Source organism: Penicillium mononematosum, assembly GCF_028829835.1.
Source record: "Penicillium mononematosum strain IBT 11891 chromosome Unknown utg000005l:1.0-9366267.0:1.0-9372171.0, whole genome shotgun sequence".
Lineage (NCBI taxonomy): Eukaryota > Fungi > Ascomycota > Eurotiomycetes > Eurotiales > Aspergillaceae > Penicillium > Penicillium mononematosum.
In genome coordinates this window covers 4450981-4472676 of record NW_026643275.1, presented here as the reverse complement: position 1 = coordinate 4472676, position 21696 = coordinate 4450981, and the positions used below count along the sequence as shown (strand labels likewise).

The window sequence follows — 21696 nt, the reverse complement described above, 5'->3', positions numbered from 1 at the left end:
CTCGTTACTAATGCGATGATTGTTGCTGTGCATCTTCGTCACTCCGCTTCCACCACCAGACTTGTTCGGCTCGCCCACCGGCTTCCATAAAACGCCCCAGGCATCCCAATGCACTCCTGATACGCACTCGCGAGCTCTTCTGCTGCATCGCTTCTGGTAGAATCTGCTCGTCCTAGATCACTCGACGGACGCTCTTCGTACTGTACTGGCGACTCTTGAGATGGTTCTTCCTGAGATGCTGCTTTTGCAGGGAGGTTCGAGCGTTTCTTGCTTTCCCTGTTTCTGGAGAACTTTAATAACCAACGTCCACTACGTGAGCGGGAAGGTACTCTATTCAATCTGTCTGCACTCCTGTCATTCGACGGATCGAAGTACACGGAGGGTCGGTAGTCAGTCTGATCCACCGAGGAGCGGCGTTCACCAAGTGGTGAAGCATCCGGAGAAGAGACAGTGCGCCCATGGGCTGAATCGTGGTACTTGTTTGCTTGTGGTTGTTTACGTGTGGAACGGCTGGCCTTCGCCCATCGACTTAAGAACGTCTCATCCACGTCTTCGATATAGAAGCTGGCTGCAGAAGTAGGCGTCTTTGCAGAAGTTGGCGACTCAATGTGCTGCGGGCGAATTGAACTTCCATGGCGGGCTTCCTCTGCAGCCATTCCTTCACCAGCCAAATCCACCGCCAGCGGTGCGTGACGATTACCTCGAACTGATTGGCTCTTCATTTTGGCCCACATCGTTGGTGTCAAAATGGGTTCCCCTTTGGTATTTGTAGGACTCGTGTTCATAGGAGACCATCGGCTGTCAGACCTGGGTCCCGAAGTGTCCCTGTGCCACTCCCCGTTTGGGAATGGACTGCTGTTCCCTCCAGTTGTTGGTGGGAGATCGTCAGCATTATCCACCAAGCTATACCCGTAGCCCATTCGTCGGCCCCCGGTCATCCAGCCAGGACTGACTCTGCGATGTGGACCCGCACCGCTGGCGCCATTGGAAGTGCCTTGAACCTGGGGTGTTCCCCAATTTGCCGCATCAAGTTGCTCAACAAACTCGCTTTTCACAACCTCGCCACCTGGTTCCCGTTCATTATGGACGGAACCAGTCTCAACTGCCATTTGTGCATGGATATTGGGTAAACTATCCATTGCATTTGCAGCGTGGATTTTCAGGGATTGAACGGCAGATGCCCCATGTGAAGGGTTACTGCTTTGATGCGAATAGAAAGAGGACGCGTCTCGTTGATGAGACGTAGCTTGCTTCTGGGACTCCGATCCCACATTTTCCGATGTTCCAGATTTCTCATGAGATTGAAAGTTCTCTTGTGATGCCATTTGTGGCCCATACCTATTCGCACGTGGCAGTTCCAACATGGATGGGTTAGTTGATGGCGGCCCGGACCCCATGCTTGTCCCTGCGAGTCTGTGCGAAAGGTCTAGATCACCAAGATGCGGTACTCGGGTCTCAGAGTGTGTCCTGGGAGAGCTTGTTTGTTGTCGTGTTTTCGAAACCATAATGCCCCGATCTTCCCTGGCTAGCGACGCTGAAGATGCTGCGCGACGATCGTTGGGATTTGATCCCACGTACTGAGTCCAGTTAGGCACAAGATTTTGAAGATTCTCACGGCTGCTGCCTATGAAGCCTTCTCGAGATCGGAGACAATCTTGGCTTGCTGGAGCTGATTCTTCTTGACTGGCAGGGAGACTTGGGAGAGCTTTCGTGAACGTGTCTTGATCGCCCGACCGCCCATTGTTGAATGAAGGCACGGACTGGCTACCTGTGCCTTCGGTTGCAGAGTTAGGATGGGCTGAGTGCCCCCTCAAACTTCCTGTTGGCGTGGGTATATAATGCATCCCAAAGGGAGTTCCCGGGGAGTCGGGTTGATCATAGCTTGCGGAACCCGCCCACATCTCCAAGTCGTTTCGCTCACGACTGTGCTCTATTAGATCACGTAACCCCATTCTGCGAACCGCCGGGCTTCTGGGTGACGCTTTCATATGATCGGAATGCTGAGGACTCCCAATGCACTGGGCATCACTGTCGTAGCCTCGTTCGTTCATTAGACTGCTTCCCATGTCCCCAACCATTGAGAGCTCCTCAGTTCCTTTAGGAGTATTTGGCTTTGGCTTGAGCGAGAAGGGAAAAATGGGGCGGTGTTCGCCGGACTGCCTAGATTCTCTTGAGAACCGATGCCGGAGCCGACGCGAAATACTTGTAGATCTCCGTCTCAGATCTCGAACAGGAGTTGTAGTTGGTCCTGGTGAAGGGCCTGCGGTACCTCAAGTTAGCCAGGGGCGACCTTGACATCAAATATTGGGTTGAGCCTTGCCTTGGGCTTGCTCCCTGGCACCATCCACATTCTGCATTTGACCATGTTGATATGGTTGTGCGAAACCACCTGGAGATCCAGCTCGATGTCCCCTTCGGAGACGCGGACATGCAAATAAGAACATTTGGACATGGGATGTTTACAAGATGAACTTCTACGTGCTCGTAAATCTCTCCTTGTAGGCATTTTGGGGAATGCACCTTCCGTTTCGGAACATCCCGAGGTCGCTCTTGCTGTTTATTGACATTTGGATCCTGGTGGTTTTGGTACAAACATTGAACTTTGAAAATATTCATACAGAAAGATACCATCCAGATGGACGACTTGGATTATAATAGCAAACGCCGGTACCCGGAGCATTGATTAGAATGAGACATTACATATCTAGAATTTTCATAGTGTTTTCTTCACCCAGTATACATGCACCCACCTTAACTTAGGTAGTGGATATCATTACCCAATACATACTAGTGTCCGAAGTGGGCCAGGCGCGGGCCGCATCTATGAACCCGCTTCAACACAAGCCTTGTGTTATAGGCTGCTGTTACAACTATAAAAAGGCCCTCAACAGGTTCATTGCTATAGATCGCTAGTCATTCAATAATCCTGGTTATGGAAGATGGGAGCATATTTAAGGAATCTCAAGAAGCGGGCGGAGATGATAGTTTGTGTGTCTATTTATGCCCTAGAGTCATGATCAGTCCTAGACAATATAGTATAATTCCTAGATCTTGTTCTGAGCATGCCCAATTACTGAGTTATAGTTACAGTAAGGCCAATCCGCCAAGCTCGAGTTGTTGGCTAGGTGCCCTGAGGTTTCACACGACGGCATATGCCGCAGTGAAGCAAAAGAAGCAAAATAGTAGCGAACAAGCAACAACTCAAGACTGACAGACCGAGTCTCTATAATTTGACATCATACTCTCAGTACCTCGCGAATGTTACTTTATAAAGTGATCGGAGTGTAAGAAGAGACCTCCAATTGAGACTTGACGTACAACTCCACCGCGGTTTGAGCATCACAAAACAGAGCAATTGCCTGCATTAGAGATTAGTCAGTCTTTATTGGGCAAAAGATACAAGCTGAAAAATTATTCTTACCTGTGCTGTCTTAAACTGCGCCTTTCCACCCTCACTTGCAGCGAACTGAACCCGGTATTGACTCTCGGAATCGATATACGAGGGGTAGCTGGCAGGCTCGGTGGCTTTGGCGGTTTTCGCAAACAAGGACATACTCTCCAACTCCTCTTGCGGTCTCTCTATAGCTGCGAGTTCTTTCAGAATCGCTGGTGCTATAGTCAGTGCGTCGACCCCGGCGAGCATAATCAGCTCATCGATGCTTAGTGTCACACAGGCTTTTACACGTGTGGGCATAGAGTTCTGACGATAGAACTGTTGTGCTTGCACACAGACACCAAGTATTGGGTTGCTGTCCTTGTATCTGCCAAAGAATTAGAGATACACCCAATACTCGCCGATACCTCTCACTCACCCCTTGTAAGTCTCGGTTTTGAGCTCATGTACAAACGGTGAAATCGATATACAGCCGGCTTCGCCCGCAAGGATCGCCTGTTCCATTGAGAAGAGAGTCGTGGCCAAAGTCTTTATTCCGCTTTGTTTGAGCTGGCGTGCAGCTTGCATTCCCTCCCATGTCGTTGGTATCTTGGTGACCAGGCGAGATGTGTCAAAGTCGGGGTCAACGATTTGGCAGATAAGATGCAATCCTGGGGTACGTAAATTAACATCTCTTCTTGGTGTAGGTCTTGAGGGGTACCTTTTACGTTGGGCATTTTCAACTATTGCCTCAGTATTGTAGGCATAGCTTGGATTGATCATAACATGGACATTCCCATAAACATTTTGGATCACTTCGAGGGCTAGTCCAATTCCCTAGACAGGTCAAATTCCGATATCCGCATCACTCCATTTTCCGAACACTTACCACCACCTCAACAGCAAGCTCCTCGAAGCTGAGATTGGCAAATTGTGGATGGATCGTGGTTGCCAACGCTAGTGATCTTTTCAGCACGGCGCTTCTGCTGGGCTTGACAATCTCCGCTTGCATCTCAAGCTGTTGTCTAATTAGCACAACCAACAGTACATTTGAATATGTTCTCATACTTGATTTCCCGTTGCATCTTGGAAGTGTCCAATTTCTTTGGAAGCTGACATTAAACCTTCATTAGTCTTCTGTCTAACACACGTCAAAGGATCCTCAACCTTCAGCACTGTATGTGTCAATATCCACCTGGGTTCGCGAGTTAAGGTATTCCAGCAAGTTTACAGTCGGCATATTGCTAGTCGTATTGAGCGGTAAGTGTAGCAAACTTGCTTGTTACATGTAACAAAACTGTCAGTGATCTGGGAACAGATTTTGCATACGATCGAGTCGAATCGATTCAAAGCCGACTTGACGATGCGACCCCATACTTAAATACCAGGGGAAAAACCAATTAATGCCACCAGGCTCTTTGTTTCACCAGTGACCAAGGTCGAATTGACCTGCAGCTTGTATCTGGTGGTCCCAGTCATAGATCCCAACGGGCGCTGAGGTGTGTCACGAAGAATTTGTCCTATTGGCTAGTAGCTGACAATGATTGACTAGGTATTATTCAACCCATTCCATTGTTGAGGACTGGAGTGCCGGGGCGCCAGAGCCCCGGAGGTGAAATCTCCTGGGCTACCCCAGTGAGCCCCCGGGTCCGGGGATACCACCGCCTAAGTTAAGTCCTAATACTTATAGATCGAACCGGATTATCAGCCTTTTATCTAGTATAGCATATTTGATTAATCTAAAGAAAGGAGGGAAAACGGTAACAATATTGATCAATATGACCAAAGTCCTGCGTGGCATACTCCGTCGCCCGTAGATATCGCCCTATCTCCATGTGTGCGAATATTTATCGGAATCTACAGTAAGAATATGTCGAGGAAGTTCTATAGAATTTGTGCCCAGGGTGCCTAAAGCGTTTTCTCTTCTAATATTTTGTGTTAGTATTTCTTTTCTGTCAATGAATGTATGGTAGAGCAGGTTAAGTGTGAAAGCATAGATTGGAAGGGCTTGGTACTCTGGGATTATATACTACCATGCCAACATCGTTGATTTAGCCGTTGATTTTAACCGGACAATAGGCTCCAAGATAGAATCTTGAATATACTTAATACAGCAAGTAATAAGCGGCTGTTAGGTCCTTGAAGCAAGAGGCCGAGATTTGGACTTTATCCCACTTGTTGTGATACTATAGAGTGGTATACTTGTGGCTTGAAAAGAGCGTGTTGATGATTGACCTCTTCTGAGACAGTACAATCCCTAGTGTTTCCTAGGTCCACCATTATCTAATGATGAATCTAATGGAAACTGGGATAGGAAAGAAAAATAAATAAATAAAAGGGGAAAGAAAACACCGTTCGATGGGGTATTTGATTTATTATTTCAAGGCCTTGCTGCTTAAGCCCAATAAAAATGTCGCGATTGTGCAAGGCTAGAGAAGTCAACAACGATATATTTAGGATATGCATCGTAGACCATGATATGACACTGTTTCTATTAGACTTTGCATGACAATGGTATAAGTGAAAGTATCCAGGCATATGTATACTTGAAACAATAAATATGGATCGCCATAAGTATACAGCCACCCGCGGTCTTAATGATCCTGCATACAAAGCTTAGCCATGGTCATAAGCAGATCCTTCAATTGCATAACTAATATGCCCCTCTGCAAATGTTCCGATCGCATGTGGATTAACGGCAAAGAACCAGTCAAACCCCGGTTGCTAATTCGCATTCTTAAGCGTTGAGAATGTATATGATCAACAAGGGAGATTATATGATGATGGTAAGATCAACATAGCTATTACTCTTATGCGGGTTATGAGCTTACGTCCTCGCGGTGGGTCAAAGACTTCAGCACCCTTATTCTTATTATCATCCCTTGCATGTATCTATAAGATCTACCAGAGTCATCCAAGTTTTTCCTGCTGTTCAGCTAATGTTTCTAGGACTTCCGAAACCTATGTGCTCATAGAGAAACTCAATTAAAGAATGCCCGGACTCAATCCTATAAATTTCCTTTCCTGCCCGGGTCCATTTAAGCTTAACCTCAATCCTTGGCTCAGTAACCATCATGATCATCCCAACTCCTCAAACACGACTAGAGGTAAACCAAGCCCTCAAAATCCAAGGTTTGAAGCGCACTGGAGATGAGAAGAATCTCGTCGGTTGGGATGCCATGAACCCGCGTCATCCACGGAATTGGAGCAGTTCGAGGAAGGCGTATGATGCTAGTATTATCATCTTCTTGGAATTTTATACGTGGGTTTCCCGTTCAGGTATTGATAGTCGATGAGTCTAACCATTCTTGCGAATTAGGACTGCAGTGAGCACGTCAGGGGTATAGGCTATCGCATCTACATTGCATTTATCTTAAATGCTAACTTATAAGCAGGCCACAGCTGCCAGAAATGCACAGCACCACTTTGGAATTGGCGAGACCCTGTCTGTGTTTATATACATCTCGACGTGAGTGTACTTCTCTGTCGGTATGAATATGGTACGGGAAATGCTTACCAGATGGGACAAAAAGATATCTTCTCGCTCAAGGCATTGGCAGCATAGTATTACCTCCTTACTCGGAATGCTACGGTCGAAAAAAGCTGTATGTGGGCAGCACTGCATTGTACAGTATATTCTGCGTGTTGATTTCGGCAGCGGAGTTACCTGCTGCAGGCGCCATAGGGCGCCTCATCACAGGCTTTTTGTCCGCGGTCCCGAGCGCTGTCATAAATGGCAGTATGCAAGATATGTTTGACACTAAGGAGATGATATGGCTTACGCTGCCGTATATGGCCATGGCGAATTTGGGCATTGCAGTGGGGCCGGTGATGAGTGCATATATCACTGCTGTTTGGGGGTGGTAAGTACAGTCCCAACCCGAAGACAGTCTGTACACTGATCGAGACCAAAAGACTAACAGATCGTTATAGGAAATGGGTTTTCTATGTGGCCGCCGTAGTCACCGGAATCCTAACCATACTGCTACTCGCGATTCGTGAATCCCGCCCAACTGTCCTCCTGACACAGGAGGTTCGACACCTGCGGCGCATTACTGGCGACCATTCTCTCCAAGCATTGAACCCAGACAAGGTTCTAGACCTCCGGTCGTTCGCGCGCCAATTCGCCTTCCGACCAGTCCAGCTCCTCTTCACAGAGCCCATCGTCGCAGCAGTCTCAATCGTTTGCGGCATCTCCACTGGACTCATCTACCTGTTCACAGACATCCTGCCCGGGGTTTATGAATCATTCGGCCTCACAACCACTCAAGCTAGTCTCCCCTTCCTAGCCCTCGGCTTCGGGTTCCTTCCAAACTTCGGTACCCGCTTCCTGGAGTACCGCAAAACAGCACGCCGGCGCCAGCGTGGCGAACGCGTTATTCCCGAGCACAAACTAACCGGGTACATCATTGCTGCACCGGTGCTAATGATTGCACTGTGGTGGTTTGCATGGACGATCCCGCCCGCCGTGCATGTGCATTATTCTGCGTCTGTGGTGCCGCTGTTCCTGACCGGGTTCGCGATCAACGAGTTCGGCATCGTGCTGGTCGGATATATGTCGGACAGCTATCGGTCGTACTCGGCTAGTGGATTTGCGGCGCTGGGACTTGTGCGCTGTATGTTGGCGGCTTCATTTCCGTTGTTTTCTGGGCGGATGTTTAGTGGGCTGGGGCCGAATAAAGCCATGTGTGTTCTGGCTAGTCTGGCTACTGGATTTTGCTTCCTGTCGCCTGTACTGAGGATATACGGGGAACGTCTGAGGAAGTCGAGTAAGTTTGCTGCGCACTGTGTGGATGTTGACGCGGAGAATACATGCGAGCAGACTTGATACTTGTGGTGCATTATGTATAGTGATGTTTCTAAGTCTTTTACGACATGGAACAGAAAACGAAGAAAATGTATTTGCGGGCAGGAAGTGAACCAAATATGTAAAAATAATTATGCACCCAATAAAGATGCCGTGGTATTAGCTTCAACTCTCGGTCCTTGAATATGGTTGACGGGCCCAAATACCATCCCATACAACCTGCTTCACTTTGCACCGAGCTGTTGAACTCGGTGGTTCTGCCATGAACTCCATAGGGCCAAAGATCTCCGTTGTGAAAGATAAGCGTAAGACATGACCAAAAACGCGACGATGAAGCGAAAATCATTTCGGAGTGAGGAACATCTAATTCCCGCCATTCGAAGTCGAATTCCAATCCGGGGAAAAAGGGGGTTGACTGGAATAATATGCATCAGTATACAAGATAGACTAGTAGTTAGGTTGTTTCCCCACTAAGTTGACACGAACGAGGCTACTATGTAGTTAGTGCTCCGTACAGAGTAGGTATCGGTATCAGTATGAAATTTCACCGTTTATATCTCCACATGTGCACTCAATTTGGCTAAATTTGGTCTGGACCAATAAGGAGCGTCTAAGCAATCTAATTTGGTCGGATGGCTGGCCCAATTAATGTATCCTGTTAGCCGACGTGATACTCTCGACTCCTATTTAAGATCGCCTTGGCAATGGGTTAATAAGGGCACAAACCTCCAAATCTTCATAATTATGTATCCATCTCCACGCCACTCCGATCACCTAGTGGGGCGACGGAAATTACGGAAAATCCTGTGGGGGCTCAGCCGTACGCTAATGTAAATTTAGCTGACTACGGAGCCCTGGAGTAGGGTTTTGCTGATTTCAAATGTTCTTGTTCGAGTTCAAATGTTCCCATATACCCACACGTTCTCCCCTCGTGTCACCTTTGAGGCTCTTCATCGTTTCAATGTTAACCAACTTAAAGAACTCGCGCTCCTTGCGCTTAACCGTCGCCCTTATAATTCCATTTGCCCTCATTTGTTATCTTTACTCGTGGAGACAAACACCCACCCCTGTCTCTGGTCCCATACAGTCTCCAGAGGTTGGGACAACCGGCACGGGGGCCTCGGTATCAATATCAGTACCTCCAGAGGAACCTTCAACTAGCGACAGTCATTCTACTCCTTCCGCTGCACCCACTTATACGCTTCCAGACAAGGTCTGGCATAAGTCTGATAATTTATCAGAAAATCAACGTGAATGGACCGGCAGCTGGACGAACAAGAATCCTTCCTTGCGCCAAGAACTGTTGACCGATCGGTCGGCTGAAGCATTTGTTCGCGCTCATTATTTTAAGACCCGCCCGGATATCGTCGAAGTCTATGAAGCCCTTCCAATCGCGATCCTACGTGCAGATCTCTTCCGTTACTTGGTTGTTCTCGCCGAAGGTGGAATTTGGGGAGATTTAGACACCACGTGCGAGAAAGAAGTCTCTGAGTGGGTACCCCTGGAATACCGAAATGAGAACATCGACATGATTGTCGGATTGGAATTCGACTTCGAATGGCGAGGACCGGGTACGGAAGTTGCTTCCCAGTTCTGCAACTGGGTATTTGTCGGACGGAAGGATTCGCGCAATCTGAGAGTTATCGTTGACACTGTCATCAATAAATTGAAAGGCATTGCTCAAGCGAATGCCGTGGGCATCGAAGGGATCACCTGGGAAATGCTTTCGGACGTGGTCAACGTGACGGGACCCAAGATTATGACAATCGCGATCATGCAGAGTCTCGAGCAATTGCTCGGTAGGACCGTCGATGATCGCGATTATGCACACACCAAACGACCCAAGCTGGTTGGTGATGTTTTGGTCATGCCCGGAGTCTCTTTCGCCGCTCTTCAAAACGGAAACCCGACGGATCAAGGAGATCCTCTTGTGACGCATCACTATGAGGGCTCGTGGAAAAAGGAGGAAACGGAGGCAAAGGAGCGGAAAAAGGATAAGGAAGAACAAGAGCGACAGCAACGAGAGCAGGAGCAGCAACAAGGATCATCAACACCACCACCTGCTGCGGCCTAATTGGAAATACGATAATGAGCGAAGGGCGACGGGTTTCCTTGCTTGTCTTGTTTCCTTTTTTTTTTTCACTTCCCCTGGTGGGATGTCATATTTCGCTAGAATTCTAAAGCGATATGATCGAAGATCAAGGAACATACTGTGTAACTACCATCAGAAGTTTTGTTATTTTTCGGTTTATGTTGTTTAGCATAGCATGTCAATTAAGTCTTGCATTTTCCCGTTTATCATTTTCAATTCACCATCAACAGAATGTCCCTCGAGACCACATTGAGGCTCCCGCCCGTATACCGTGTAATGGACAAGACCGACCATACTACTATAGGTATTGGCAGCCTTGTATTGCCAAGCTTCGGATTTTTAGCCTCCCACTGCACGACAGCTCAAACCCTGCGGTCAAGGCGTAGCCAAGGCAAAAAGGAATGGAAGCACCTCTGGCGTTCGAATTAAGTACATCGCGACCTTAGGAGACAGCGGATGCTCAGCACGCTGCCCGACCACAAGAGCGAGAATAACAGGTACAAATGGACTACCAATTATAGAGAGGACTTGTTGACGATTATAACAATCGATACATGAGTTTAATTCAGTGATAAATTAGATGTAAAATGGAGGCAAGTTTGCTCAGCAGTAGTTCGGATTTTGTCGGATTTTGCCTTTGATGACCGCCCGAGGATGGTACACGTGACAAAGCTCTACCCTAGATGAATCGATAAAAATAGCTGTGTGGGTCATCGACTAAGTCGGATCTTGCCGACCTCGGGTGCAGATCGCTTTACAGACCGGTGGAGCTGGATGTATGTACGTACAACATACATACTCCACTGGACATTCAAAAAGCTTGACTCTGCCAAGAGGAAGACATCGATACAAACGCAAGGCATGTACCTAGGTATAAAGCAGACCAACTTTGAAATCCTCCACTGCAAGTACCCGAAGAAGACACACTCCGGGCGCTACTAGAACCAGCAGATGCGAGCCTTATTCTGTTGTTGTAGGCGAGGGTTTGGGGACTTGTCAGTACACGATTCTAGTACAGACGATGGGAATATACCGAGGAGAAGTAAGCTCGGGGTAGGACGTATAATATTTCTCTGTTGATTTGCGTTTCGATGCTGTGATTCATAATTGAAATCAATCTAATACATGCATATATGCTCCCTGCCATTCAAATTACTAACCGATATCTCTCCAAACTACTGGAAAATAAGCAGAATATGAGGCGGTCAGATACCGCCTCGTCGCTTCCCACTTGAGCACTTTTGTATATTCCAAGGTTATTGTAGGCAGTCGGACCTGACCAGGTGGCACGTGGTACCCATGGATATTTGTTTCTCTCTCTTTACACTTTCCTTTTCCTTCTTCCATAAACAACGCGTCCAGCTGTTACACAGAAATCCCCCAGTTTTCATCTCAACAGCTTGGTATTCATCTCATATCTATCCTAGCAATCATCAAGACTGACTTGAATACAGCTAAGATGCGAATTCATTCTGTTCTTGCGGGACTCTTCCTGCTGTTGGCTGTTGCCATCGCCAGTGTCCCACAAATTGAGATCAAAGCAAGTATTTCTTCACTGTTCGGGGCATTCAAGCAACTAACAAGGTCACTCCATAGGGATCCAAGTTCTTCTATGCCAACAATGGCACTCAATTGTGAGTTAATAAACTGTTTGAAACTGCTTCAGTTGCTAATTTCTCGACTAGTTACATCAGTGGCATTGCCTACCAGGGTATGGATACTGGACAATGAAACTCTTCCAACTCTTCCATGACTTGATACTGACTATCATCCAGAGGACTACAATGCTGGAGGAGCCGGAGGTACCGGTCAATCTAACAACACTCACTACACTGATCCCCTGGCGGATGTTTCTCATTGCGAACGTGATATCCCGTACCTCCAGCAGTTGCGGACCAACGTCATCCGCGTCTACGCTGTCGACCCGACCAAGAACCACGATGATTGTATGCAGAAATTAGCCGATGCAGGAATTTATGTTATCGCCGATCTTTCGTCTCCTCAGCTGTCGATTGTCTCCAACTCGCCCACTTGGACCGTTGAACAGTACGATCGATATGTTGCTGTGGTTGATGCAATGCATCAATATGACAATATTATTGGTTTCTTTGCTGGGAATGAGGTTGTGAACAAAGTCAACGAGACTATTGGTTCAGCATTTGTCAAAGCTGCAGTTCGCGACATGAAAGCCTACGTCAAACAGAAGGGATACAGAAAGTCCTTGAGCTTTGGCTATGCAACTACCGACCAACCGGATTTCCGCAATGCGCTGTCAAACTATCTCAACTGTGGAGACCAGTCTACCTCAATCGACTTCTTCGGATACAACATGTACGAATGGTGTGGAGACAACACGTTCCAGGGCTCCGGTTACAAAAACCTCACAGAGCAGTACAAGGATTACCCCGTCCCAATATTCTTCTCCGAGTATGGATGCAATACTATCAGGCCTCGCAAGTTTGGCGACATCTCTGCAATCTTCGGTCCCGATATGGCAAATGTCTGGAGTGGTGGCATCGTTTACATGTACTTTGAAAGTACCAACAACTACGGGCTCGTCTCTGTTGACGGAAAATCTGTCAGCACTCAACCAGACTTCAGCTATTACTTGAAGGCAATTCAGACTGCAACCCCCAGCGGTGTCAACAGCGGTAGTTACACCCCCACCAACTCCCCACACGCCTGTCCCACCGTCAATGACATGTGGTTGGCAAAGGCCAGTCCCCTACCACCTTCGCCGAACAAAGACCTGTGTTCATGCATGGTGGACAGTCTTCTCGTGTGTGGTCAGTCAGTCTGTGAAGGAAGATCAGTACGGCGAGTTGTTTGGTACAGTGTGCGGAAGCGACAAGACCGCCTGCGATGGAATTTCCAAGAACGCAACCACGGGAAAGTACGGGGCGTACAGCATCTGTGCTAGCAAGGATCAACTCTCATACGTCTTTGACCGCTACTACGAAGGTCAGAAGAAGGCTCAGTCCGCGTGCGATTTCAAGGGGGCAGCATCAGTTCAGTCTGCCAAGGATCCTTCCGGAAGTTGCAAGACACTTCTCAGCCAGGATGGCACAGCTGGACCGGGACAGACCACAGATGGAAAATCGTCCCCATCCAAAGGGGCAGCTTCTAGTCTGACGGACCATGCCGACACAATCTTCTATGTACGGATTGGATTCGCCTGGGTCGTTACCACCATGATTGTTTGCCGCATACCGCCTTTTCGTTTCTAATGATCGCCGTCAGGATCAGGTTCTCTACCTACATATGTAGGTATTATTAGCGGATAGTACCAAGAATCCAAGCTGTTTGCGACTCGAACAAATGGAAGGACATCGATATTTTAAACATTCCAAATAACTAGGCACATAAGTATTGTAGTACCAAATCGCTGAGCATAGAGAATGGTCATAGGCATTGCCACGATGTCCAACAGTCATGACACCCATCTGTTTTACTATGAAGTTTGAAATCTATTGGTTCCTTCACCTGCTAACGATGAATCCCCGGTCCGGGCTATAGATCTGCTTGGTAAGCATTTGTTCCCCACGTGGGGCCTAAAAGACCGGGGCTTACAATTTTTTTTACAAAAAATTACAGATCTTCCTCACACCCACATCCTATCGCATTCCCCTATTTGAACCCCTTTCTCTCGTTTCAGACATCAAGTCGAATACCGCAAACATGGGCAACGTAAGAAGGCATCCCCAAGTCATACAGATGACACCAGGCCATTCTGAGCTCTTTTGTTTAGGTCCATCAGCGCGCAGTGAACTAACAATACTCGATAGGGAGCCAAGGCAAACATGAAGCGCGAGCGCAACGCGAAGGACACCAAGACCGCCAAATCGCAGACCAAGAGCGTACGTAGACATCATCTCCAACGTTCATATTCTCCCCAGTCACTGACCCACATTCTTATCTAGAACGAGAAGGCCATGAACATCCAGTGCCAGGTCTGCAGACAGACTTTCCTCCAGACCACCAAGGCGCCTGCGTACGTTATTCCACATCCTTATCCCCTGCGCATTCTTTCGTTCTGTTGGTCTATATGCATATCGAGTTCCTTGCTAACATACATATCCGCGGCTATAGTCTCCTCGAGCACGCCTCCAATAAGCACAACAAGGGTCTCCCCGAGTGTTTCCCCGGTATCAGCGCATAGACAATCATGCCGGCGGAACCGAAAGCAATCTTCTTTACGATATCACGGGTTAGCATGGCTTTAGGAGTTTTGATGGGAAGCGAAAATATCTAGGAACTGGATTTGGGAGTGTGGACACTTTACGTAGGAGACTATGTAGGTGTAGGTGTAGGGGTGGGGATCTTCATGAGCGTACATGTGGTGGCGATGTGGATATCCCTTATGAGTAGATGTACCTATGTATAGATGTAGTTGACTCATACATATGATCTTTCTCTCCCTCCACTGCCTCTGCCACTGATTCTGCCCTGCAACACCAACAACCCCTCCGAATCAATATCTACGTCTTGAATATTGGATATCGGCTACGGTTGTAGATCTGCGAGGCAAAGAAATGTACTAGGCTAATTTCAAGTTTGGCGTACTGCACTTTATTAATACTACGAGGGATCATACCGATAATCTAGAACTTACTAGAATAAATTGGCAAATATCTGAATTTCAAGTTAGTCGGAACTGAGTAATATTAAAGAGGACCCGAAAAACACTACTAGTAGTAGATATGTATTGGTCAACTTTCAGTTACGTCTCAAAAATCAGAGTGTCATCGAAACACACATGCTCAGGTGATTTACGACAACCGCAGGAAGATGGGTTTCTCGGATGTCAACCACTCATCATTTCCATTTAAGTGAACGCGACTTCTGGAACGCGAAAATACTTTCAAAATGGCGGAATCTTCAACTGAGGTCCCTTATGAACGACAGAATGTTCATAAGGGGCACCGATATATCAAGAACGGCAACATGATAGCACCATGTCCGTGGTCTCTGAATGCACTCGACCTCGACCTCCAAGATAACCAAGAGGTGATTGCTGTGCTCAATAAACAAATGGGCAGACTTGTACTTGAGTGGGACTCTTCCTGGATCACCAAGTCCGGGGCTGGAGTGCGACCTCCCGAAGCCGAAGCGATGAGCCTTGTCTTTAGGCAGACTGATGTTCCGGCCCCCGAAGTGCTTTTCACCGATTTCAGTCCCGATGAAGGGAAGACAAACCCAAAGGAGTATTTTAAGCCTGATTATCGTCCATCTGAAGGAGTTATTGGGATGACTATCATTTCCGGAATAACACTAGAGCAGAAATGGGATAGCCTAGAGGACGAGGCTAAAGAGTCAAGTTGCCTTCAACTCTGGGACCTCATCACAAAGATCCGAACGATCCCTCGCTCACAAGAAGTCGAGGGACCTTACCAGTGTGCCGCAGATGGCTCTCTATCCCGGGACCCGATGCTAGAAGATTTGCAAGAGCCCGCTCGACCAATTTTGAGTGACTCAGATCTACGTGCAAGGATCTACGAGCGGTATCTCTACCACGGAGGGAGCCGGTATGAAAATCGACTACTGGATATGCTACCCCATTCGGAGCGCTCGGTGTTCACGCATGCAGATATTGCGCCGCGCAATATCCTCGTAGACGAGGAGAACAATGTCACTGGTGTTATCGACTGGGAATATGCGGGATGGTATCCTGAATACTGGGAGTATGCGCAGATTATGCGCCCGGCCTTTTGGGGGGACTGGTCGGTTTGGATGGACAAGACGGCGCCGCAGAGGTGGGACCTTGGAGGAATCAATGCTGCTAGGAAGGTTTTATTCTAAGTCTAGAGCAGGGTGCTTCCCAAGGAGCAGAGGAAAGGCTACGTCGGGTGCATGGTTGTTAATGTACAATAAACAACGAAATTTCGATATCTACTAATGAAGAAGCGTTTCTTGCCGCAACTGTTCAGGGCATATAGATTTGGATATCGACATGAAGGAGATATCCAACTATAGACGAAGTTATCTAACGGTAAAACCACCATCAACTCTAATATCCGCACCATTGATCATGCCGCTGGAATCCTGTTGCAAAAGTCAGAATAAGAGACATAGCCCACAAAGCGGAGGAAACATACCTGACAAAGAAACAGCACAGAATCAGCAACCTCCTCCGGAAGCGCAAACTTGCCGGTCGGTATATTCGCCAAGAAGGCATCGCGGACACTCGCCTGCCCCCAAGCCTTCCTGCCAAGATCCGTCCACGCCACAGTCGGAGACACAGTATTAGCCGTGATACCCGACCACCCCACTCAGACGCCATACTGCGTGTCAGACCCAACAGCCCAGCCTTCGAAGCACAATACGCGCCATGCCGATGCAGCGCGGCATGTGCCGCCTGAGATGAAATGCTGACGATTCTTCCTGGTGGTGGGGGACTCGGCGATGATTTGGCGGCCTTGGAGGCAGCGAAATAGAGTCGAGCAAATGCCTGAGAGCAGAGCATCGGGCCGTAGAGGTTAACAGTCAGGTGTCTTAGTGTTTCTTCGGGAGGTGTTATCTCCATGTCGCTGAGAGATACGTATCCAGCTGTGTTGATCAGGATACTTGGGAAGGCTCTGTCAGATGGAGAGGACGAGGTTGGGTCGATTATATGTTTCTCTAGAGAATTAAAAGCTGCCTGCACGGAGTCTGGTGAGGTGATGTCGCATTCATAGGTGTGGATGTCGTCTCAGGTTGCCGCTCGCGCCGTATCCGGACTCGAGAAGCTCATCGCGGCGTGCAGCTTCGAAAGGTGCGTAGAGGATGGCGAGACGGGCGCCTTGTTGTCTCAGCCTTTTGCCAATGCTTGATCCAAGGCCGCCTGTGGATGAAGTTAGGTCTCGTTGTGTCTGGCTTTGTGGCTCGTGTTCCTACCCAGGCCGCCAGGCATAATCGCTAATCTGCGTGCAAATGCCATTGTGCGTAGACTTTGCTTCAATAGTGGCAGAGTGTCAACGTGGGAAGTGTCCAGCGGAAATGAACTTCAAGCTGTTCTCCGCTGAGGGGAAGTTGAACGCTTTCGGAAATGATCATCAGTATCCACCCCCACACTTGATGTCACTTGGCAGTGAAGGCCTCAAGGAAGACCATTTGCTTGCTCTCATGTTGAAATTTATGTAGGTAGTAAATCAACTAGGGGTCCGTGGATGCCATTCCAAGGTTCGAATACAAGCTTAATATTTCTGGACTAGCAAACTCAATTCGTCCCCTCTACCCAATCAGGTTCATTCTGTACAACATATGTATGAAAAGAGAATCATTATCGCCCTTTCCGTCAGCCTCTACTACACTAAATCCTATATGTTTACCTCTATTTCTTCTCCCTGTATGTATATCAAGATCATCCAACACAGCCTGGTTCTCCTTGGCTTCCCCAAGTCGAATTCTCTTCAGCTTTCTCGTATCAACAACCACCCGCTAAGTAAAATCCCAAGAAGGTTCATAATTATAGCCATACCAACAAACCCCATCGCAATGCCAAAGGAAGTCATATATTGTGGGTGCGAACAAAAATAAAATAGTTGAGACCCCACATCCCCTCCAAACGGGCCATAACTATTCGCAAATGCGATTGCAAAGGCAGATCTCGTTGCACCCTCGGTGGTCTGGACTCGCCAGGGCCACATCATAGTATACCTGGGTTGTCTTAGCGTGGGTTATTGACGTAATATGAAATGTTCTATCTGGGTCACACTTACAACGCAGTCGAGAAACCTCCGGCGATAATCGTCGCGGCATACGGACCACTATTGTTTGGGAAGGCATACACCACGCTGTAACATGTCAGAATCACAATCATGAATCCAAGTGGGATGGCTGGTTGAATACGGCCGGTATCTGCTAAGATGCCGAATGCGACGACCGCCGATGGAATGTTTAGTAGCTGGGTTTCACCCATAGATCTTTTGCCTTTGTTAGCAAATGTACTGTTTTCAATCTGGAATGACGCACGTAAATCTAAGATTGAAATTGAAGGTTGGTTGATAGAATGTGAGTCCCGATGTGGCAATAGTAAAGAAGGCCCAGCAAAAGAGGAAAAGCCATATTCGCTTGTTCATAAGGTCGTAATTCGTTCGCGGAGATTGAAGTTAGCCTCCGACGCTCGAGGAAAGCCGCTCGATAGGCGGGCTTGAGTGAAGGCCTTTTCTTTTCGGATGACCAGGATGCCGTCGAAATACCTGCTATTTATTTCTAGCATTGAAAGTCAAGAGGAGAGCCATCAGTTGGGTGCAACTGTTTGGAGCAGAAGGAGGGATCAAATTTCTGAAGGCGAAGGACGGGAGCGCCTGCATTTAAAGTTGAACGCTGCATAGCTGCCAATAGCAGGGTGGCTAAGACAAACTATAGACTATGGATTGATTAATCAATCAATCACTCACCCCACTCGCTCCAGGAGGACCTGTGGCTGCCTCCGGGGGATTTCACCTAGAGTTCCAGGAGCAATATAGCTCCCCGGGGAGGTGGTTCATGATTCTAGAGGCAGACTTTACACTGCCGGAAAGCTAACCCGCGATCCACAAGAAGCAAAAGTCCATATGGTGAGTGCCCTCTTACTACAGAAGACAGAGCCTAGACGTGGCTGGGCCCGAAAGGCCTTCAATTTTAGTTTATTGTGGGGAAGAAGGGGTATCCAATCTTTTCCTGTGTCGCTCTAGATTGTCAATCCGGAATAACATAGATAGTGACTAGAGAATAATCCACAGCCACAGCGACTGGCAGCGCAACCAGTAGTAGCAGGCTTTTCTGATGGAAGAAGGTAGGTATGGAATTACGGATACCGCGTGTTCCCTTAATAGGCCGCATGGTGTGGTTTTCGTTAAACCAGGTAGCAATATTAACATTGCCTAAAATGGTTTAGAGGGGTGCGCGAAATTTCCAGGGGGGCTGGGCGAATTGTAGGAGCCATAATAGGAGACCCTATTGAATACGTGCCAAGCAAACACAACTCGAAACCGGTATACAATTCATGCCAATTCATGCACATGAGTCGGAGTGTTCGAAGGAAGCTCCGAGCGATCTCCCCTACTAGCAAGCTCAAATGGTTCGGAATTCTCTTTAGTCGCGAGCTCCGAGAGCGCTCCGCGACCTCGTGGAGAATCATATATCTCCGCATGAGGTTCCTCTTTGGCCGTTTTGTGTCGTTTGAGGAAATAGAAAAAGGTCGCTACTCCTATCGCAATGGCCGCCATCGGGATCCCAATCCCAATGCCGATCTTGGCTCCTTCTGATAAGCCACCACTTCTATTATTGTTAGGCGAGTTTGATGCTGCCGCACCGGTTGCGGTTGATGTTTGTGTTGACAAGGGTGTTGTTGATGCGCTGGTTGTTTTGGGGAGATCGGACTTCTCCCAGATGAGTGGGATTCCGTCCGCATAAATGGTGATTGATGTTGCCAGGGTAGATGTGACCACTACACCGGACATCCCAATTGTGATGGTGTCTTTTTCCGATAGGACTTCCCTACATTGATGGTCCGTCGCATAAAAGCTCATGCTCCTACATAGGGTCAGCATTGCTCGGTCCCATAGAGAAGAAAAAACCTACGACGGACAGCAAATAGCACCACTTGTGCTGCCGGTAACATGTAACCCATTCCATGATGGACCCAATTCGCCTGCAGTAGTCCATCCAGTCGGACAGTAAAGACCTGGGGAGTCTACGAAGCATAATATAAGCAAACTTATACCCAAATTTTTAGATGATTTTCTTACACCAGTATGTACCCCAGTATGTCGGTGAAGCCAGTAGAGTGCCAGGCATGGTGCCTGTGGGTAAGCATGAGTAACCCGCGTCGTCAAACCCAAACCAGTGCCCGTAGAATGTGGCGGTCTTAGGCGTGTCCTCCACATAAAATGAAACCACGGACAAGGTCTGGAGGCATGTTGTCGGCGGGGTGAAGGTGGTTGTCAGCGGTCCCCGGTTGAAGTAGCTTGTTATATTAGGGCTGACGGAGGAGGCCATCGCGACTATCGCGAAGATGACTGTGCCTCTTCAGAGGGGGTATTGACAATGATGATGTTTGTGCCCGTAGGTGGAGAAAAAGGATGACATTTAACCCCTATTTTGGTTTCTTAGCCATGTTTGGCTAGCCGCCAGCTGTGTCTGGCTAGCCGCCGAGGGAGGCCGGATATATTCCAAAGTGAGTCAAAGCTCCTCGCACAGACCCTTTATAATATTCGTTTTTAAAATTATATCTGTAAGGGTCTTGGCCTATCTTGCTTATTACTTACCGTATAAGGACTTTGGCTATTATAAACAACATAAGGTTCTAACAATCGGTCTATACTATTATAGTATATCTTTGTTACGCACGACCAACTAGTCACGGTTAGGTTAGAAGGTTTCCGGGTTATTTGCTGTTACGGAACTACCCGTCCGCAATCGATGGTGCCCCGCCCGGGTACACAGATGGGCTCCCGAGAGCCAACCAATAGTCAGTCAGATCACGTGATGTCACATTAGAAAACCGTGGTACTTCTGTTGTACTCTCACGATATAGAACAACCACGGTGCAAATGAACCCAGAACATACTATGCCAGGTCCCACAGGCACCATGACATAGGTTTCAGCACGACCAGAATCATCCTAAGATCACTGCGGTCTCAGGATCCAACGAGGATGAACACGTGACCCGACATTTCGTGGGATAAGGACCATCCTAGGTAGGATATGCCTAACTAAGCATGATCCCTGTTAGGCTTCCGTAAAACCCAATTTGGGTCGAAAACTCCGACCCAGGACCCTAGTCCATCTCAAGATATAACGCAGTTTTTTGCACAAAAATACACGGAACTGCAAGACCTCTAATTAGTACTATTTATACATATTCATCCATGGATGCATAAAACTGGGTCGAACTGGATTGCTACTGGGTTCTTGGAAATGCCAAGAAATGGGTCGAAAACTGGGTTCTGTGGAAGTCTAATTCCTACAGGAAAAAGCTGATCGCAGGATACGCTTAACTAAGCGTGACTCCATCCCGGTCAGGTGCCCAGGTGATCTACTCCTTGGGAGTAGATCTGGGAGTATACGGCGACTCCAGCAGCTACCCCCAGGGGGTAAGTTAAGGAGTAGGGAACGAACGATATACAAAGACATCCCCTCATGTGCTTAGTTTACTTCTTCGTCTTCAATCATACATTGTTACTTGGGTTTACCTTTTGGATTACTGGTGACTCGTCTACTTGATTATAACTTGACAACACTCACGAATAGACCGATACTCCGGTATAGGTCTCATTCGGCGCTCTAACTGGCACCGTTCCTCGATAACTCGAAACGTCCCAGTCTACAGTAAGGCCTGTTAGGCAACAGTGCGGTTGAGAGCACAGGTCGTTGACGTTGGATACCTGAGGAGTATAAGGCAAGTATACCCAGAATCCTTCTAACTTAACTGTGACCAGTTGGCAGTGCGTAGCACAGCA

At 47.9% G+C, this 21696-nt stretch overlaps 11 protein-coding genes across 11 annotated transcripts; 5 read left to right on the top strand and 6 right to left on the bottom strand.

The window, feature by feature from the left end:
* Window positions 1-38: 38 nt before the first annotated feature.
* On the bottom strand, window positions 39-2078 carry N7519_009840 (uncharacterized protein; the record flags this gene model as incomplete). The annotated part of the gene is made up of 1 exon (XM_057296613.1): window positions 39-2078. The coding sequence occupies one exon, from the start codon at window positions 2076-2078 to the stop codon at window positions 39-41; it is 2040 nt and encodes a 679-aa protein (XP_057144495.1).
* Window positions 2079-3266: 1188 nt separating this feature from the next.
* On the bottom strand, window positions 3267-4613 carry N7519_009839 (Aldolase-type TIM barrel; the record flags this gene model as incomplete). The annotated part of the gene is made up of 6 exons (XM_057296612.1): window positions 3267-3359; window positions 3422-3761; window positions 3813-4210; window positions 4263-4391; window positions 4442-4485; window positions 4541-4613. 6 exons carry the CDS (start codon window positions 4611-4613, stop codon window positions 3267-3269), a joined length of 1077 nt encoding a protein of 358 aa, XP_057144494.1.
* A 1834-nt stretch (window positions 4614-6447) lies between these two features.
* N7519_009838 (uncharacterized protein) lies at window positions 6448-8201 on the top strand (the record flags this gene model as incomplete). Its single annotated transcript, XM_057296611.1, has 5 exons — window positions 6448-6635; window positions 6693-6714; window positions 6769-6842; window positions 6907-7236; window positions 7307-8201. 5 exons carry the CDS (start codon window positions 6448-6450, stop codon window positions 8199-8201), a joined length of 1509 nt encoding a protein of 502 aa, XP_057144493.1.
* Window positions 8202-9141: 940 nt separating this feature from the next.
* On the top strand, window positions 9142-10254 carry N7519_009837 (uncharacterized protein; the record flags this gene model as incomplete). Its single annotated transcript, XM_057296610.1, has 1 exon — window positions 9142-10254. One exon carries the CDS (start codon window positions 9142-9144, stop codon window positions 10252-10254), a length of 1113 nt encoding a protein of 370 aa, XP_057144492.1.
* Window positions 10255-11731: 1477 nt separating this feature from the next.
* Window positions 11732-13499, top strand: N7519_009836 (glycoside hydrolase family 72 protein; the record flags this gene model as incomplete). Its single annotated transcript, XM_057296609.1, has 5 exons — window positions 11732-11791; window positions 11869-11906; window positions 11958-11983; window positions 12048-13058; window positions 13108-13499. The coding sequence occupies 5 exons, from the start codon at window positions 11732-11734 to the stop codon at window positions 13497-13499; spliced, it is 1527 nt and encodes a 508-aa protein (XP_057144491.1).
* Window positions 13500-13950: 451 nt separating this feature from the next.
* On the top strand, window positions 13951-14431 carry N7519_009835 (uncharacterized protein; the record flags this gene model as incomplete). Its single annotated transcript, XM_057296608.1, has 4 exons — window positions 13951-13959; window positions 14058-14129; window positions 14193-14263; window positions 14362-14431. The coding sequence occupies 4 exons, from the start codon at window positions 13951-13953 to the stop codon at window positions 14429-14431; spliced, it is 222 nt and encodes a 73-aa protein (XP_057144490.1).
* Window positions 14432-15138: 707 nt separating this feature from the next.
* Window positions 15139-16071, top strand: N7519_009834 (uncharacterized protein; the record flags this gene model as incomplete). The annotated part of the gene is made up of 1 exon (XM_057296607.1): window positions 15139-16071. One exon carries the CDS (start codon window positions 15139-15141, stop codon window positions 16069-16071), a length of 933 nt encoding a protein of 310 aa, XP_057144489.1.
* A 180-nt stretch (window positions 16072-16251) lies between these two features.
* N7519_009833 (uncharacterized protein) lies at window positions 16252-16940 on the bottom strand (the record flags this gene model as incomplete). Its single annotated transcript, XM_057296606.1, is given in 4 exon segments — window positions 16252-16314; window positions 16368-16540; window positions 16555-16890; window positions 16916-16940. The coding sequence occupies 4 exon segments, from the start codon at window positions 16938-16940 to the stop codon at window positions 16252-16254; spliced, it is 597 nt and encodes a 198-aa protein (XP_057144488.1).
* On the bottom strand, window positions 16941-17188 carry N7519_009832 (uncharacterized protein; the record flags this gene model as incomplete). The annotated part of the gene is made up of 2 exons (XM_057296605.1): window positions 16941-17092; window positions 17146-17188. The coding sequence occupies 2 exons, from the start codon at window positions 17186-17188 to the stop codon at window positions 16941-16943; spliced, it is 195 nt and encodes a 64-aa protein (XP_057144487.1).
* A 777-nt stretch (window positions 17189-17965) lies between these two features.
* On the bottom strand, window positions 17966-18169 carry N7519_009831 (uncharacterized protein; the record flags this gene model as incomplete). The annotated part of the gene is made up of 1 exon (XM_057296604.1): window positions 17966-18169. The coding sequence occupies one exon, from the start codon at window positions 18167-18169 to the stop codon at window positions 17966-17968; it is 204 nt and encodes a 67-aa protein (XP_057144486.1).
* A 1066-nt stretch (window positions 18170-19235) lies between these two features.
* N7519_009830 (uncharacterized protein) lies at window positions 19236-20232 on the bottom strand (the record flags this gene model as incomplete). Its single annotated transcript, XM_057296603.1, has 3 exons — window positions 19236-19767; window positions 19816-19927; window positions 19983-20232. 3 exons carry the CDS (start codon window positions 20230-20232, stop codon window positions 19236-19238), a joined length of 894 nt encoding a protein of 297 aa, XP_057144485.1.
* Between the last annotated feature and the right edge of the window lie 1464 nt (window positions 20233-21696).